The sequence below is a fragment of the Triticum urartu genome, chromosome 7A (genome assembly GCF_056163025.1).
Source record: "Triticum urartu cultivar PI428250 chromosome 7A, HENAU_Tu73, whole genome shotgun sequence".
NCBI classification, from domain to species: Eukaryota; Viridiplantae; Streptophyta; class Magnoliopsida; order Poales; family Poaceae; genus Triticum; species Triticum urartu.
Window position 1 is genome coordinate 727,352,635 of NC_141879.1, and position 18,784 is coordinate 727,371,418.

Here is an 18,784-nt window from a genome sequence, read left to right on the forward strand (position 1 = left end):
TACCTCTTGTTCTGTTTCAGTAATTTAGATGGTTGGATTCACCGTTAGTGTTTGCATATTTGTCACTTGATAGAAACTTCACATTTCTTGTAATCTTATGGAGATGGTTGGACCAGGAGTTGTGTTAAACTTTTGTGTATTTAATATGTAGCATCATTGCCAAAGATGTGTATGGAGATGGTTAGTTGGCCAATGTATATGATTGTATTCACTTTGTACAGCTGCTCCACAACTTCTCTTATGTTGCAGTATCTGTGTATTCACTCTGTTGCCACTGAACATTGCAATCATTCAATTATTCTACTTTGTTTGTCTTGTCCACATTGAAATCCGAAGGTGCACATGCTTATATGGCTATCGAGTAAGAAAGAAATAACATGGACATCGATCGTACAAACTAGTGTATCGATAATGATTGATATCCATGATGAAACTCAATCTGTTGCTCTTCTTGTGCAAAAAAAATTAGTGCTGCTAGTCAGAATGAAGTTGCATGTAGGCAGCTCTTGTTCTAGATTTCTCTGGACTATGATTGTAATGGATGGAATGAAACTTAAATCATGACGTCTTGTTGCTCGTTTGAACTGGTGCTACCATGAGTTTTGTTGTGATTTCTGTGTCCTGATCTGGTATGGGGTTCAAATTGCAGATTGGCAAGGCCGGTGGTGAGAAGTGGAAGTCCCAAGTGATGTTGTAACTTGCCCGTCTCCCCTCCCCCTCTCTGTTACTGCTCGATTCTGTGCTGGTCACTTCCTTCTTTCTTCAGTGTTTGCTCGGTGTCGTGATGACAATGTGATCGTACCTGTGTTGGTTTACTTGTTTCCGTGTCAGTTTGGCTAGTGCTCCACCCAGTTTTTCAGTTAGATTTCAAATTCAGTCGCTATGCAATGGCTGATCTACTACCTCGCTCAATTCGGTCGTATAAATCAAATATGATTACTGCTGGCTGTGGAGGGGCTTTTTTCTGGAGCAATCAGTCAGTAGGAGGGGCTTTTTTCTGCTGCTTGTTTTTGCTTCAGTTGGTTACATGAATCTCTGGTTATAAGGATTTCAAAGCCACGACTTGTTCTGAATCTTTGGTTGTTTCATGATGCTAGTCCGCACTTACAATATATTTTCCTAAGGTGATGCATGCATGATTAGTACCAGTGTGAGATGTCGATTCATGTATCTGTGTTTGGTGCGACATTCATGTATCCATACATTGGGATGTTGGGATACTTGGATTCCTGTTTTGTCTCTTGTAGCACCGAATGCTAGTCTTTGTTTTACTAAATTCATCAGATAGTTAACTCACCGTGAGATGTCCACTCTTGTTTTGTTAACAAACATGAACTGTTAAGTCATCTATTCCTGGCTGTTGCTTTTGTTCAGTATATATGTCTACTTTCTGATTTGTAAGCATAGGTGGTTATAGGTTGCTGTGATGAATATAAATATTAAAAAGTGCTCATGCATGGTGGTATACTAGAGCTAGTTGTACAGTTGTTTGCATATTTGAAAGATACATGACATGTTCCTATTGTACTTCTGTTTGCATGTTCCTATTGCACTGATCATCACTATTGGTAAATGCTATTGCCTGATATAATAGAAGTATGAGCACTCAACCATTGTACAACTGTTTGCATATGTTTTTTTATAAATGATGATTGTGAAAGATGTTCACATGTTAATTTTTGTTGACTAAATTCTCTTATGCGCTTGACTTGGCTTGACCCAGAACAGCAGCATCCTTGATGCGTACTGACCTTCACCTTGTTTTTTCTCTCGCAGGCTCGAAGGAGGCAGTATGCAAGGCACCTCCTGATGGATATTGCTTGCTGGCTTCTACTTTTTGAATGCTTGTATTGCCGCAGCTTGTGCCGCTATTCCAAAAGTTATGTATTTGTGAACATAGGAGATAAGTTATTGATATGTGTTCGTCTGTCTATTGTTATGCGAGATAAAGTTGTGTGAGAAAGTTTTCTATACTTGTGTTATTATTGTGGGAAAGAAGTACTGTTACTATACTGATTTGAGAATATTGGCTGTAAATAAAAGAGGGCTTGGCCCACTATTGGATTGTAAAAAGGCCATGTCCAGAATTTATATTGCACTAATACTTGGGCTCGAAAAAGGCCATGGCCCAAACTATGTTGGACTTGTTTCTAAAAAGAGCAATATAACTTTCAGATTCTAAAAAGGTTGAGGCCCAAAAAAATGGATTGTAAAAGACTGCATCTCAGAAAAAAAATCCTAATTATTGGGCCAGGCCCATTTAGCCAATCAAAGCATAGAGAAAAAAAGTTAAATGTGCTGAATTAATGGGCTCGGCCCATGTAAAACGCCGAATCGGACCGGGCTGAATCTTGTGCCACATCAGCTTGCCACGCTGGATGCCTACGTGGCCTGCGGAGGTTGCTAGTGACCAAAACGCCACAGTGGACATATTTTGGTCATAAACGTTTGCGACCATTCCAGAAGAAAGGTCGCTATAGTTATGACGACCAGCTTTTGACCTTATGTTTTTGGTCACAAAAAGGTCACAAATGGAAATTTGTGACCATTCAGTGACCAATAGTGGTGGTCACAAGTTGACATATTTCTTGTAGTGGTTCTTCTCTGAAGACTCCATGCCTATGGCGGAAGGAGCTCATCAACCTTCTAACTGGATGCCTCCGCCTCCTCCTCCTCCTCCGGTGAGTCAGGGCACTCCGCCTCCTCCACCGCCTCCTCCTCCGGTGAGTGACGATCAGGGCCCTTGGCCGGCTCCTTCTCCGGCGCGTGGCGGCACTCCGCCTCCTTCTCCGCCTGCGCCGGCGCGCCCGAGCAGCCAGCCTCCTCCTTCTCCGCCTCGTCAGCAAGGGCGGAAGAGACCCGCCGCCGCTCCGGCAGCTGCTCCGGCGCGTCGTAGTCCTTCTCCTCCGCCTCGTAAGCAAGTAAAGAAGACAGCCGCTCCGTCTGTTCGGCCAGCGTCTAGCAGTACAGCCAGAGGCGGGAGGACATACAGATTCGGTCCTTCTCTGAAGACTCCAGAGAAGTTACCATACGAGAGGACCCCGGAGGAGAACGCGAAGATCGCGCGAACCGAAGTGGATGACTGGTTTCAAGGGTTGAAAGCAAAGAGACATGCACATCCGGAGGAGAAGGTAGATCCGGTGAAAGTGAAGCGCACTCTGGCTGCCCTGGCAAAACCACCCAAGTCTCCGCCGAAAGGCAACTATGAGCGCATTATTGCAAAGACATGGGCCGAAGCGGAGCGGTCGGGAAGTACAGTCAGTGATCAAAGGCTGAAAGAACGACGAGCAGCTGGGAAACAAATTTCCCAGCTTGGCGAACAAGCGAAGCAATCGTGCCCCCCGCTCAAGGTGCCTAGCGACATCGTCGATCCGAGGATGGTGCCCGGTTATAGCAATCTTGATGATTACCTGCCCGACGATGTACATTATGATCCCATGGAGGTGCAGATACACAGATACGAGTACGGGAAGCCTCTCGTCAAAGATGAAAAATCTCTATCAACGATGATGCGAAGATTGCATGATTGGTACTTGAAAATCTGCAGAGAGTCTGGGGGGGAGGAGTACTTTGTATGCGAGAGTTAAACCGGAGCATGACCTCGTCGGAATTGAACTGTTGCCTATTTCATTTGAGGAGTTCTATCAGTTTTTCAATCAATTGGCCCTCGATAAAGCAACGGTCACCTGCTACTGTCTGTAAGTACTAGCTACTACTTCTGTCATTAAGTCTCTCTATATAGCTCAGCTCTTTCATTGCATGTATTTATAATTATCCTCACTATATTATGCAGATTGAAGATCGCCGAATTGAAGAAAAGACAAATCGGTGATATTGGGTTCGTTAACACATATCTCATAGATGCAACTGAGGTTGAACATCGTCCCGAAGATACCGAGGCCAACTTGCTACGATCATTCAAAAGAAATGAACACAAAGATATAATACTCTTTCCTTACAACTTCAAGTGAGTGTTACTGTCTTGTGCATATTCGGTTTCCCTTATATATTAGTCCAGGTTATAGTAATGTAATTGATGAGTTATGCATGCATGCGCACGTTCCACTATATTCTCCTAGATATTAGGCTTCAGCAGGGAGTAGTAACTGTCTTGGACTCTAGACGAAAAGATCCCAGGAGTCTGCGGACATGACTGAAATCCTCAAGAAGTAAGTTAAATCGATCATTATCCACCATATCAGCAACTTTGTTCATTTCCTGATATCAAGTAATTGTTTTCTTTGTCCGGCAGGGTTTGGAGAAAATTCACCAGAAAAGCTCCGGGACTGCCGAAGGAGTTGCAATTTAGACACCCGAAAGTAAGTACTATAGTAGCACGTTCCGCGCATCTCCTAGTGATTCAAGCGCTAGTTTCATCAATACCATTTGGCATTCTTGCTTATCAGTTTGATTGACCTCTATTTCTTGTAAAGTGGTTGTGGCAGGAACAAGGGAATGATTTCTGTGGATACTACGTCTGCGAGTCCATCCGCCACACGACCTGTGAGCGGGGCGGGTACTCTGACGAACAATATGAAGTGCGTAAATAACAATATTCACAATTTTATTTTATTACCATCATTTGTGTTGAGTTTCATTCATTCATATATATATGTATTGACCCCCTTCTTCAAATTAGATGTTTCGGATGCGGAATGAACTCCTAGCACCAGATCGCATGCGAGCAATTCAAGAGGAATTGGCGGCATTCTTTCTTGACCACGTGATCGCTGAAGACGGAGAATACTATGTGGACCATGCGTCCATAATTTAGGAGATTATATTTGTAAAAGATAATTATTGTATATATGTAGCCGGTAGTGTCGGACGATAGATATACGAGAACTTGTTGTTCGACCAATCTCTCGGAGAAGGAGAGGTGGTCGATATCACTTCTCTCTGTATGCATATATGTTCATGACGATCTTCTGTTTCCTTCGTTTGCTTACTAGCTAGCTAGCGTGTCTAGTCCTCTCTATACGTATGTATAGTACGTAGCGTCGACCAAGCACGGACATAAGAGAGGACACTTCTCTCTATTAATTAGCTATCTAACACAATATATGAAATACCTAAATTAACCCCCCAAAACCCCCAACCCCTCCTTTAAAAAAAACAAAAAACCCAGCCACAGAAATGCTGACGCGTGGAGGCCTATTGGTCCCGGTTGGTGCCACCAACCGGGACCAAAGGCCCTCCTGCCTGGGCTCAGCGCGCAGGCCACGTGGAGGCCCATCTGTCCCGGTTCTGGTTAGAACCGGGACTAAAGGGTCAGGGCATTAGTAACGACCCTTTAGTCCCGGTTCTGGAACCGGGACAAAAGGCCCTTACGAACCGGGACAATAGGCCTGTTTTCTACTAGTGTCCCAGCATGCACAGCTTTTCGTGTTGACCGGTCCATACTGGAACCCTTGGAAACATCCAAGTTGCTGCAACATGGAGTTCCTCAAGATTGCTCTCAGTGTTGCTAGTGATCAGAGAAGCCAATTCAACAGATGGAGGAGAAAATATCTTGCTACGTGACCAAAGATGTCTCAGATTGCAACTCAGGAGTTTGGCCACGGAACACCAGAAAGTGTTTGTAAGAAATCCATGTTGGCTGGCAGTATGTTCAACATCATCGAAACAAAAACTAAGATGTCTAAGATTTGTAAGTTCACTGAGACCTGCTAAATTATCCACCGAGTTCATGTGCACATCTAAATACATCAGAGTACGTAGGGCCTTCATCCTACGAATTCCATCAGGTAGCCTTGTTCCCATAGGAACATGTAGATGCAGCAAGCAAGGCAAATCAACAATATCAGATGGCATGGCAGTAGTAATATTCGTGTCCAATATCAACATCAGCGTCTCCAAATGTTTCAGGTCTCCAATTAGGGCAGGCAGAATAAGGGTTGACATCTGTTTGCGGCTGCGGATTCTCAAATATCTGAGATGAAATAATTTACAGATTGGTGTGAGGTCAATCCTGTCACCCATGCGAGCACCCTGGCAATTCACATTCAGAACCCGGATGGACTTGAGGTCATACATAGACAACTTGAAACAAGACTTCCCAAAAAGAGCAAGAGATCGAATATGCGGCATGCTTAAGCTTGGAGTAAATGGCACTGGCGGTCCGACAACTTGCGCTGCGGGTGCACTTAAGTCACGGTACATGCAAACCGGAAAAACCCGTCATAGAACTTGCATTGCGGGTGCAGATAGGTCACATATGCCATCTGAACCGGCCAGCTGCTCTATTTTCGAGAAAACCCCGTCATAGAACTTGCGTTGCGGGTGCAGCTAGGTCACGTTTCAAAATTTTCATTCCTGGACATTTTTTTAAAGTCACGAATCACAAATATTTTCAATAAATATTTTTTAATTTATCATTCAAGAATATCTTTTTAAAGTCACGAATCACAATTTTTTTAAATGTCCACAACTTAAAAAAATGTTTGTAAATCACAAATATTTTTCAAATTTATCATTCACAGACATTTTTTAAAGCCCTGAACAAATAGTTTTCAAAGTAATCGTTCATGAACATTTTCAAATTAATTGTTCGCAAACATTTTCAAATTTTTCGTTCGTGGACATTTTTAAAAGTCACAAATCACAAATACTTTAAAAAATAGTTTTTAATTTATTGTTTGCGAACTTTTTTTAAAGTCGTGAATCAAAAATATTTTTTTAAAATGTTCACAACTTAAAAAAAATGTTCGCGAATCACAAATATTTTTCAAATTTATCATTCTCGAACATTTTTTTAAAGTCGTGAAAAAATAGTTTTCAAATTAATCATTCACGAACATTTTCAAATTTATCGTTCGCAAGCATTTTCAAATTTTTTTTCGTGGACATTTTTTTAAATTCACGAATCACAAATATTTTTAATAAATATTTTTTGATTTATCGTTCATGAATTTTTTTTAAAGTCGTGAATCAAAATTTTTTTTAATGTTCACAACTTTTAAAAAATGTTCGCGAATCAAAAATATTTTTCAATTTTACCTTTCTCGACCATTTTTTTAAAGTCGTGAACAAATAGTTTACAAATTAATCATTCACGAACGTTTTCAAATTTTTCATTCCTGGAAACTTTTTTATAGTCACGAATCACAAATATTTTTAATAAATATTTTTTAATATATCGTTCGTGAACATTTTTTTAAAGTCGAGAATCACAAATAGTTTTCTTTAAACGTTCGCGAACATGTTTTTTAAAGTCGTGAACAAATAGTTTTCAAATTTATTGTTCATGAACATTTTTTTAAAGTCACAAATCACATATATTTTTAAAGTCGTGAACAAATTTATCGCGCTTGACCATTAGAGGGAGAAAACCAGGCAGCTGGCCGGTTCAGATGACCTGTGTGACCTATCTGCACCCGTAATGCAAGTTCTATGACGGGTTTTTCCGGTTTGCAAGTACCGTGACTTAAGTGCACCTGTAGCGCAAGTTCTTGGACCGCAAGTGCCATTTACTCCTTAAGCTTGCTTCTATTGTGCCTCCATTTGCTCTAGAATCCAACTGAAGGGAAATTCTACGAACCTTGCTCCGCAATGCCGAGCTCATGCTCTGTAGGTCATCTACCGACTTGATTCTGATTAGATCAAGAATCATATCATGAACTTTACAATTTATGACGTGTCCATTGTACCCAATATTTGTAGGTTGGATCATGCTCCTATTGACAAGCTCGTTAAAGCAGCTTCCAGCGACCTCATTTGCATCCTCGCCATGTATTTTGCGGATGAAACCTTCAGCCACCCATTGCCTAACAAGATCATTCTTTCTAATAATGTAATCCTCTGGGTACATGGCAGTATATAGCAAACAAGTTTTGAGACGATGAGGAAGATTGTTGTAGCTAAGGTTCAGTATCCATCTCATCCCCTCCAAAGATGGATTTGATCTCATATTTGAGCTTAAAGAATTGCACACATGCTTCCATTGTGTCACTGATCTAGTTGGCTGACTCGCCAAAAGACTAGCAATACTGACGACAGCAAGTGGGAGACCACCACATTTTCGTAGAATTTCATTCGAAATCTCTTCTAATGGTTGAAGATCAACCTGTCCAACTCTACTGAAAAATAATTTTCTTGAGTTTTGGTCATCAAGAGGACACATCTTGTAAATGAACTCATGCCGATAGTCACAGGTTGCATTAGCTACTGTCACAATTCTCGTGGTTGTGATTACTTTGCTACCTCGTTGGTTCTCTGGAAACGCACAACGAATAATTCCCCATACTAATTCCTCCCATATATCATCAATGACAAAAAAGTACCTGCAAACATTTTATATTAAATATGCACTCTATTAGTATGCATTAATTCAAATCATCAAATGTTGAAATGACAGTAGAAGGGACAAACTGTAGACTGTAAAACTTCAAAGGCACTATGCAATAGGGATTGAGAAGTTACTAAAGTACCTTTTGTCTCTTAGATATTCTCTGATGTTGTCAATGAGATCTTGCGCCTCATCAGTATGGGTTGGTTGTGGCATCTTAAGTTTTTCGATGATCCTACCGAGAAGCTTCATCATATTAGGTCTTTGTGATATTGACACGAAAACCTTGCAGTCATATTTCCCTCCAAGCTCATGGTATACTTGATTTGCAAGTGTGGTTTTTCCTAGACCCCCAAACCCAACAATAGACACCACTCTAGGAGGCTGGACAGATGCAGTCTCCTCGGCCGTCAACAATTTGATAAGCTCCTCTTTTGGACCCTCCATGCCAACAAGGTTCGCCGCTTCTATGTAGAGCGCAGGCACCCGTGGATCTACAGCTACATAGCTAGAACTAGGGGCACACTCATCAACCTTATACCTTTTCCGACGCTCACTCACGTCTTTAACCCATGTCTTCAGCTGTTGGATTTATTTGGCAAACTGGTGACGCGCTCTCAACACGGTAATGTATTGAGCAATTTTGCCAACAAATCCGACATCTCCTCTGTTAGAATCCTCACCAGATTCATGCATGATGTCGTCGATGCAGTCCTCAATGTGAAACGCCATATCCATCACCTGGTTCTTCCACTCCCTAGTCTGTGGATCGAGTTCCTCTTCCATGTTCTCGAGCTTCTTGAGGACAGCGTCCATGCTGTCAAGCTCGTCCTTGAGGAACGCCACCTCCCGCTGCATGCTCCTGTGCTTCGTGTACTCGTCCCCCATCAAAGCTGCCAGCTTCTCCAAAACAGAGTTCATCACCCCCGTGGAAGCGCTTACCAGCGCCTCGGCTGCCATCTCTGTAGCTAGCCTCCTTGTTCTGTTCTCTCGGTTGTGTTGTGTGTGATTTCTTTTCCTATTGGAACAGATAAAATGCAGAGCTATGTGGTATATATCCATCAGTCTATCATCTTCTGGTGCAGAAAATTCAGCGGAAGCCGTTACAACTTCTATTTTTATTTTCCTACTATAGGTTATATTAGTGGGGGTTTAATCTGGAGGACTAAAGTTGTGGAGAGGAAGGCGCAAGGAACCTTTCCTCGGGAATAATCCAAGGTTGCGTGCTGCTAATATTCGTCTGGATTCTGGAGTACATACGTCCTAGCCTAACACCTAACAGAACAGCTACTTGTTTGGCTGGGAATGCGAACTTGTCAAAGAGATTAGGACATCTCCAACCTCAGCAGAACCATATGTGGCAGAGGGCGAGCGAAGAAAAAGAATCCGGGTCGTAGCTTCCGCACGCGCCAAACTGGAAGCCAAGCGATGGTTTCGTCCGATGTTTGGTGGTACATGGGGCCACCGGGAGGTAGGCTGTGAAGACGACTGGAGGCTGGCCCTCATGGCGAGCGCAGGTACGGTGCCGCTGAGTCTGATTGAATTTAGCATGCACTAGATAGAAAGTGCGGCTTGCCGCACCCGCCAGCAACGCTGCCGGGTACTGTCATATCCAATCCGGTAAAAAACTTTTGGTGCATGGTGCCTGGCTCATCGCATTTTCCAACGCTTAAACGTAACATTTTGTGTTGCCAAAGGGAATTAGAGTGATTCTCATGATGGATTGGTCCAATACAGTAGATTTACATCTTGGCAAAGCCCAGGATGTTTGTTTCAGTAGAAGATTTTGTCGAAGTAACGCCAAAGGGTAATGCAACATATATAAGCAAGGCAAACATGACACATTTGGTCATTACAGCATTGGTCCAATTCATAGTGCTCAATATAGACAGAAAGAGCCAATTTATGTTTGGGCCCACAGTGTGCCTTTCTAAAGCAGTGATCCAATGATCCAGCATCTGGTATTTATCAAGGATGTAATCCAATACAAAGTAAAGCACAAAGCAGGATATGGATCAATAGAAAGCATTAAAATCCATGAGTGGTTCCACAGAGATCATCAAGATTTAGCAGAAGACATCAAGATTAACGATATAAGACAATCCGGACAAATACTGGTTCGCATAAAAATTCAGTACAAAGTATCAAGATTAACATAGGAAGGGCAACTTGTCGCATGTGACCTATAAAAATTCAGTACAAAGCCTTCTTAGTCTGCACAAAACAGAGATCACCATACATCAAAACAGTTGAAACTGCAATGCTGATTCATGCACTCATGTACCGTGCTCAATATCATAGGTAAACAGTTCAATTAAAAATATATACTACAGACATCTAATTCATGGCATTGGCACATCGCAAGACACAAGATTTCATTCGAGTGGCTTTCAGGCCACTTCTATTCTGCAAAACATGAGGGAAAGCGAAAAGATGTAGGTCATCGGCGGTCAATATGACGACGTCCTTGATGGCACCATCAGTATATAGCGGTGGTGGATTGTGCTCTTCCTGGGCAGTAACTCACCGGGTAAAGTAACCATGACCTCATCCGACTCAAGCGGCGACCTGCAAGCCAAGACAATGAAATAGTAACGGTCAGAGAGAGACATAGAGATGCTTTGTAATGACAATTGTTGTTCTAACAAGCAAAACCAATGAGAGATGAGAAGAAAGAATACTTTATTAATAATAATTCCTACAAAGTACAAACATAAAAACTTCGTTTTCTAGTCCCACAAAATAATCATCAAGAACTAAACTTAGATTAATTCGATCAATTAATAATATTTTCAGGTGAAAGACTTGAGCATTACATAATATAAACACCAAACCAAACAAATCATACTCAAGATTAGTCAGTCAAGACCTCGATAAGATTTTGACAACATGAATCAGACTATTTAGATCATAGACCGTGAATTCCAGAAATCACACCATACAAATATTAGTTACCAAGAGAGAGGTAATACAACATTTTTTGGGACTGTTTCCAGTCCTAGTGGATTTACATCAGATGTAAACTTTCATCTCAACCAAAGGTTCGTAAGTAGACTCAATATATGATTTTTTTTGTCTCGACCAAATGTGTAACATTGCATATAAAACACTGAGATACTTATCTGATTTATGACATAAAAGGGAGAAAAGTATCAAAAAATGATTTTGTAACAGAAAAGAAATTTTAAAAAATAGAACTGAATCTGAACCTACCAGGCCGATAACTTTCATGTCTGACATTTTTAAATCCCCAATATATGTTGCGAATCATAGCCCAAACAATTATAGCTTTTTTTTGACCCGGGCCATAACCCCTTTCCATTAATTGCATAACGGAAATACAAAGTTCAAAGTTCAACGAACACAGACCCAGCATAAACGACTACAGCATAAGGAAGCAAGAAAGGGGTAAGGCGAGATCAAAGCATCACTGGGAAACCCACTATGAGCACTCGTCATCGAGCAGCCCATCGCGGGGCGAAAACCCAGTGACACCTAGCATCACGCAAACCACTAGACCTAACCAGATCAAGGCAAACTCCAACAGGAATCATAACAGTATTACAACGCCCTGCTCGTAGGCAAAACACAGGAGAGCAAAAGACACTCGCGCAGGAGTGCGATCCACCAAACGGGTAAACACAGTCTCGAAGCTTTTTTGCCTTGGTGGAGTAGAATCAGTTCGTCGTCGACGGAGGTGCACAAATCCTCATCATCGTCGAGGCATTCGATCTCAGCATCTTGGCTCCGCGCTCCATGGACTCTCGATCCTCACCAGCCATCAAACCTGCCCAGTATGTCAAAAAGCCACAAGCAGCATAAACCACATTAAAAGGACTTTTAAGAGATTTATGTTCAAAGGTAGCCTGATTGCGACTGATCCAAATTGCCCAGCAAATAGCTTCCAAACCAAACGTATAAAACTTGGCCCCATCGGGAAGGAAAACGTAACACCATGAGAAAAACTGCCAAAGGTTGTTCGGACACAACGATGTGCCAAACACACACCCAACCATCCTCCAAACCACCCGAGCAACAGGACAAGTAAAGAAAAGATGCTGTGAGGTTTCCACCTCATTGCAGAACGAGCATTTGGGATTTCCTACCCATTTTCTCTTTTTCATGACTTCTCGAGTCAAAACCGCATCTTGGAACAATTGCCAGAGAAAGATTTGAATCTTAAGAGGGATTTTTGCTTTCCATATCCATCTGAAATCACACCCCGCCAGGGTTCTTTCCAAATAGGTATAGACCGATTTGGTCGAGAATTTACCTTTCTTTTTTCCCAATCTCCAGCTAATATAGTCCGTCTCATCGGACAATTGCCAAGAGTTCACCACCTTAACTAGATCATTCCACTGATCCACAAGAGGTGGATGCAGGTTCCTTCTAAAAAGATCACCACCCTCAAACTTTTTGAATTCAGCAACAGTAATCTCCTGATAATTACAGATACTGAACAAGATCGGAAATTTAACACGCAAGGGGGCAGCACCCCTAATGGGGTCATTCCAGACTCTGGCTAAATTCCCAGAGTTTAAAATCACCTCTCTACCTGCCAAATAAATTTCCTTTACTTTCATAATAGCTTTCCAAACGGGGGAATCCCCAAATTTACTCTTCACCGAGGGAACCGTGTCATTTCTGAAGTATTTAGCACGGATAATCTCCTGCCAAAGGCCTTGTTGAGTTTCCACCTTCCACCACCATTTGGTGAGGAGACTGATGTTTTGTCTGTGTAAGTCTTTAACCCCCAAACCCCCTTTATTCTTGGATCTGCAGATCCTAGACCATCTAACCAAGTGATATCTTCTCCGACCGTCAGTCTTTTGCCAAAAGAACTTTTTTCTATGTTTATCTAGCTTCTCAATATTCTTCTTAGAAAGCATAAACATAGACATGTAAAAGAAAACAATGCTTGTAAGGGACGAGTTGAGAAGAGTCAATCTTCCTCCTGAGGAGGCCGCATTACCAATCCAGGATTCACAGCACTTGAGGAATTTGTCATCAACAAAATCCCAGTCAATCGCATGGAGGGTAGAATAGCTCACAGGCACCCCTAAATACTTCATAGGGAAGTGGCCAATTTGACAATTGAAGAGTTCTGAATGAAACTCAAGAACCTCATCATCCCCTCCAACACACAAAATTTCACTTTTCAAAAAATTAATCTTAAGCCCTGACATAAGCTCAAACAAATAAAGTAAGAGTTTCAGATTAACCGCAGCATCTTTATCATGCTCAAAACACACAACCGTATCGTCTGCATATTGGAGGATAGCTACCCCCCCATCAATCAGGTCCGGAGCCAGACCTGTTATCAATTTCTCTCTTTGAGCTTTCAGGATCATTTTGGATAGGGCTTCCACAGCCATATTGAATAAGAAAGGTGAATGCGGGTCCCCTTGTCGCACTCCCTTGCAGCTTTGGAAGTAAGGGCCTTTTTCATTATTTAATTTGATATTAATGGTTCCATTTTTAAGGATATTCTGGATCCATCCACACCACACTGGGCCAAAACCCCTGTTGCTGTGGCATTCGAGGAGGAAATCCCAATTGATCTTATCATAAGCTTTTTCGAAATCGAGTTTCAACACCACACCGACTTTCTTTTTCATATGTGTGTGATGAAGGATTTCATGAAGGGTTAAGATGCCATCCATAATGTTCCTGTGTTTTATGAATGCGTTTTGATGTTTGCTGATAAGAATATCTGCAAACATGGAAGCTCTATTGTCTAACACTTTAGTGATAAGCTTGTAAGGGCACCGTAGCAGACAAATAGGCCTATATTGTTGGATTTTTTAGCTCCATTCATTTTAGGAATAAGGGTAATCACCCCATAATTCAGCCGGGCCACATCCAATGTGTTATTGTGAAAAGAATCGAACAGATTCATAATATCTTTTTTCACAAACTCCCAGCAATGTTTATAGAATTCTGCCGGTATGTTATCCGGGCCCGGGGCTCGATTGCTCTTCATATTGAAGAGAGCTTTTTTCACTTCTTCTTCCGTAAATCTACTAGTGAGTAGGATATTATCGTCTTCAGTTAACTTCTCGTTATCAGCCCACATATCAGGGGACAGGTGAAAAAGATTTCCTCTAGCAGGACCAAATAGCTCCTTATAGTATGCAGTTGCATGAGCTAGAAGGTTAGTGGTCCCCTCGATCACAACATCCCCATCTGTAAAGGACTGGATCGTATTTTTTCTCTTTTTGCCATTAGCCACTCTGTGGTAAAAGGCTGTGTTTCGATCCCCTTTTAAGAGCCAGCGTTCATTCGACTGTTGCAGCCAATACAGCTCATCTTTGAACAGAATCTCGCTGAGTTCTACCTGAAGTGTAGTTTTCCTCTCGTATAACTCAGGGTCGAGAGGCCCTTCCTCTTCTTTACTTTCTATATCTTCTAGCTCCCTCTTAATTTCTTTTTTTCTCTTCTTGGCATGGCCAAATATGTTCGAGCCCCATCCTTTAAAGTATTTTTTGAGACGTTTCAGTTTGATATTAAGAATATCAATAGGATCGTCAGATCGTACAGGTTGCTCCCAAATCTCCTTGGCAATGTGGTAAAAACTTTCGTCACACAGCCAGCTAAGCTCGAATCTGAACTCGTGTGACTTAGGTTTATTTTGTCTCTCCTCTCCCGAGGACAAAAGGAGTGGATTGTGGTCCGAAACATCCCTCACTAGTTTACGAACCATAACCAAAGGAAACTTGTCCTCCCATTCAAAGCTCATCAAGACTCTATCAAGTTTTTCCAAAGTAGGGTGCTTTTGGTTATTAGTCCACGTATACTTGCCACCCCCCATGTAAATCTCTCGAAGGTTTAAAGAGTTTATAATGGAGTTGAATTTATCCACATAAGGAGATCTATTCAAGGTTTTATTCTTATCACATGCCTCTCTAAGGATATTGAAATCCCCCCCCCCCCACTATGTACGGGACATGAGTGTGGGCACATGTCGCGGCTAGTTCAATCAGGAAGTCATCTTTACTGTCATCATGGGCTGCACCATAAACAGTAATGAGAGCCCAGACAAATTTACGGTTAACATCATAAAGGTTGGCCTGCAAACAAAACCTACCAGGGATCCAAGAAATAACTTCCAGGGTCTCCTTCTTAACACCACAAAGGATCCCCCCCCCCCCGCTTTGCCAATTGATGGAATCCAGTTCCAATCAAACTGAGCCGCGGGGTCTATTTTCCTAAGATTCTTAGGAAGGAATTTCTTCTTCATAGTCTCCTGAATACAAAGGAAATCTAGGGAGTGATCTTTTATCATGTCAGAGAAGCAGGCACTCCTCCCCTTTTTGCCTGCTCCCCTGCAATTCCAAAAGATACCATTCATTTAATCACATTGGATTTTCTCCCCCGTTTGGCACTCCTACCAGGGGGCATGGCAGGGCTACCATTTCCTCGTACAGGGGCTTTCTTTCCATTCTGACTTCTAGTAACAGGTCTAGATATAGCAACGTTCACCTTTCTCTCCTTCTTTTTTCTAGACCGAACTAAAGTAAAAGGTTCCTCCTCCAACTCATTTTCCTCACTCCATTTCATGTCCAGAGGGGTTTGGTCTCCCTTTCCATTAGTCAACATCAGGATTTTATTGCTATCATCTTTATTAATATCTTTACCATCCCGGAAGTCTCTATTTCTGGATCTTTCTAGTTCTCTTAAAATATCTATATTAGCAAAGTTTGCATCAGGTATATCCACCCCCATCTTAATAGCCCTAAGCATAAGCACTGGATCTGACAAGGTATCAAATGAGTTATGCTTTGAATAGTTACCTTCCATGTTCCTTTTCTTTGTCGCAGCTGCAGCCTTATCCTCCACACGCTCCAGTTTACTCTGCACATTCCTCAAGCTGAAGCGTAAGTTTTCCTCAGTGACCAAAGGAGGGGTGGGAATCACCTCAATATTTTCAGGAGATTCCACCCTATATTCATTGACCACTTTCAGAGCTGAGTCATGATGCCCCACCACCTCCACAACCTGTGGCAAGGATTTAACCACATCAGAATAGGATTTCACAGTTTCCTTATATTCAAGATTATTTTTTATAGGAGTCTGTTGGGAAAGGGTACTCACTTTTTCTTTCATTCTCTGCTCATGTTCATATTTCATGGTTTCAATGAGCAGTGAAGTGTGGAGAGAGTCATCAGACTCAGCACTTTCTTGAGATTCCCGCATCGGGTCAGGTACTACAGCTGGGGAATGGGAGGAGATTTCCCCCCAAGCCCAGATTAAGTACTGTCCATCTGCAAACCAGGATTCGTAGCATGTTTATTCTTTTCATTTTTCCCTCCATCATCACTAGTAGGCATCCATATTTCATTGTGCTCACGATTAGGGTCCCTGATCAGCACCTGCTCTACCTCATAAGCGAAATCATAGAAATGCCCTCCCAAGACAGATTCTGCTATCCCAGGTATCGCATCCACATTTCTGCACCCAATTTTCACACGAACAGAAGTAGGACGATGCAAAGTTGCCTTATCGATCTCTAAAGGAATCCCCACCAGTGAGGCCACAAAGGCTACATTCCTCTCACTTCTCTTATCAAGTGGGATATTGATCACCCTCACCCAAGCCACTTCCATAACACCTTTAGATCCCACAGCTGACGACCATTGAGTGGCATGTATAACAGCCCCACTTGTTTTCAGAGTAACTTTCCCCACATAGCAGATTTGAGCAACCGCACGAGGGTTAGGAAATCGCACCACATATACCCCAGGACCAATGGCATGCGCAGAACGACACCATCTAGTAGCAAGATAATCAGATAAATCCAACTCCATCTATCTAGTCGAAGTATCCCCCTCAACAATTTTAACCACAATATTATTGGATCTCTCCTTAAGCTGACTAGCAGTGCAAGAATCATGGATATAATAAAACCCCTGCCCCTTTGACTGAAAAGCACACATCAGGGCAATACACTCCCAGGCAGCGAACGCCGTACAGACAGAGGCCAGATGTCCTAATTTATTGCATCTCTCACAGAAAACTTGAGGACAACTAGCAAGAGGATGATCATTCGACTTGCATATGGGGCAGGAGTTAGGGTTCTTGGTAGGGGGCACCTGAATGATATTCTGCTTGCCATGGGGGCGACGAATTGGTGAAGAGGTCTGGCCGCTTCCAGTATCCCCCGACACCACCGCCGATTGCTGCTTCTCCACCCAGATCCCACCATCTCGATGCTCTTGGCGCCTGGTGGTCGCAGCTGCCTCCCAGCGCGCCGTGTCCCCCGCAGCGGAGGTGGGATTGGACGAGGCAAAGATGGTGCAGTCGCCGTCGCCCTCACTCCGCTTCCAGGAGTACTTGTTCTTGTCGCCGCCACGGCCATTGCCACGGCCAGCGTTCCTCCCCGCGCCGCGACCCATGTCGCGCCCCGCACGGGCCGCATCCGCGCCTTGACGCCGGTCACCCTGGAACCCGCGCCCCGCATCAGATGCCATGGATGGCGAGGCAGCAACCTGCGCGAAAGATCGAGGGTCTCCGCCAACCTTGCCTCTCCACCACCCCCACTCCTCTCTAGATCTCGATCTAGGGTTTTTTTCCGCCGTCCAGAAACGGGCGAGGGCAGAGTCTAGGTTAAGTAGCGGGCGAGATGGGGATATACCCGCGCCGCACGCCCGTGGTCGAGGGTGGACGCCTGGATGCGAGCTCACGTGTCGCGCATCCGCCATGGATGTGTGGGGGCGGAAGGTCATGCCCGCGTCGCACCGCATCCGGATCTCCGTGTACCGGGTCCTCGTGTACCGCTCCTCGCTGTCCCCGTGTACCGATTATAGCTTGTTTATATCAACCTGCGTATATAAGAAACAAGGATAATATTCTTTTTCAAATACAAAACCATTAGTAGATGATACAAATAAATAATAGTGGGGATTATTAGAGCACCTTCCATGTGCATATCATCCATATGTTGTAACAAACTAACAATCCCACCCCTAGCTCTCCTCAGCATCCAGGAGCTGCACCTGCATGTGCAAGCTTAGTTGAATTCCCCCATTATTAAGTCAGACAAGAAGTGCACAATAGATGAATAAACACTGAAGTCTTACCTTGTTTTAGCCAAGGACGTTTTGGAGTAGAGGAGAAGGACGGTTGTGGGAGAGACGAGGACATCAGCCCCTTGGCAAAGAACCACAAGGAGGCTACCTCCTCTCCCGCCCCTCGGTTGTGGAGAAGTAGCCGACATCGAGTACCTCCATCTCGATTGAAACCATCCATCTATTTGTTTCTGTTTCTCATATTGCAGGTTATGGAAGAAGGCCACCGGAGGAAGAATAGCTATTAATCAGCCGCCTCCTCCAAATGAACATAGGAAAATTGCAGCAAATGTCAGCCTGGAAGAAACAGGGCAGGAAACAAATATAGTCAGCAGACGAAGGAAGAAGCTACTAACAATACAAAATAAAGGCATCAAAGAGTGAGCAGTTCACGAATTGTTTCTAAACACTACTAACACCAGCAGCCTAC

The 18,784-nt window shown here is 43.0% G+C and overlaps 1 protein-coding gene and 2 pseudogenes across 1 annotated transcript; all 3 read right to left on the reverse strand.

Moving 5' to 3' along the window:
- Nucleotides 1–5,515: 5,515 nt before the first annotated feature.
- LOC147962312 (disease resistance protein RGA5-like) lies at nt 5,516–9,247 on the reverse strand (annotated as a pseudogene).
- Nucleotides 9,248–11,964: 2,717 nt separating this feature from the next.
- LOC147962313 (uncharacterized) lies at nt 11,965–15,026 on the reverse strand. The gene is made up of 3 exons (XM_087534137.1): nt 14,127–15,026; nt 12,561–12,726; nt 11,965–12,074 (listed from the first exon to the last, which is right to left on the reverse strand). The coding sequence occupies exons 1-3, from the start codon at nt 15,024–15,026 to the stop codon at nt 11,965–11,967; spliced, it is 1,176 nt and encodes a 391-aa protein (XP_087390263.1).
- A 547-nt stretch (nt 15,027–15,573) lies between these two features.
- Nucleotides 15,574–17,757, reverse strand: LOC147962314 (uncharacterized; annotated as a pseudogene).
- Between the last annotated feature and the right edge of the window lie 1,027 nt (nt 17,758–18,784).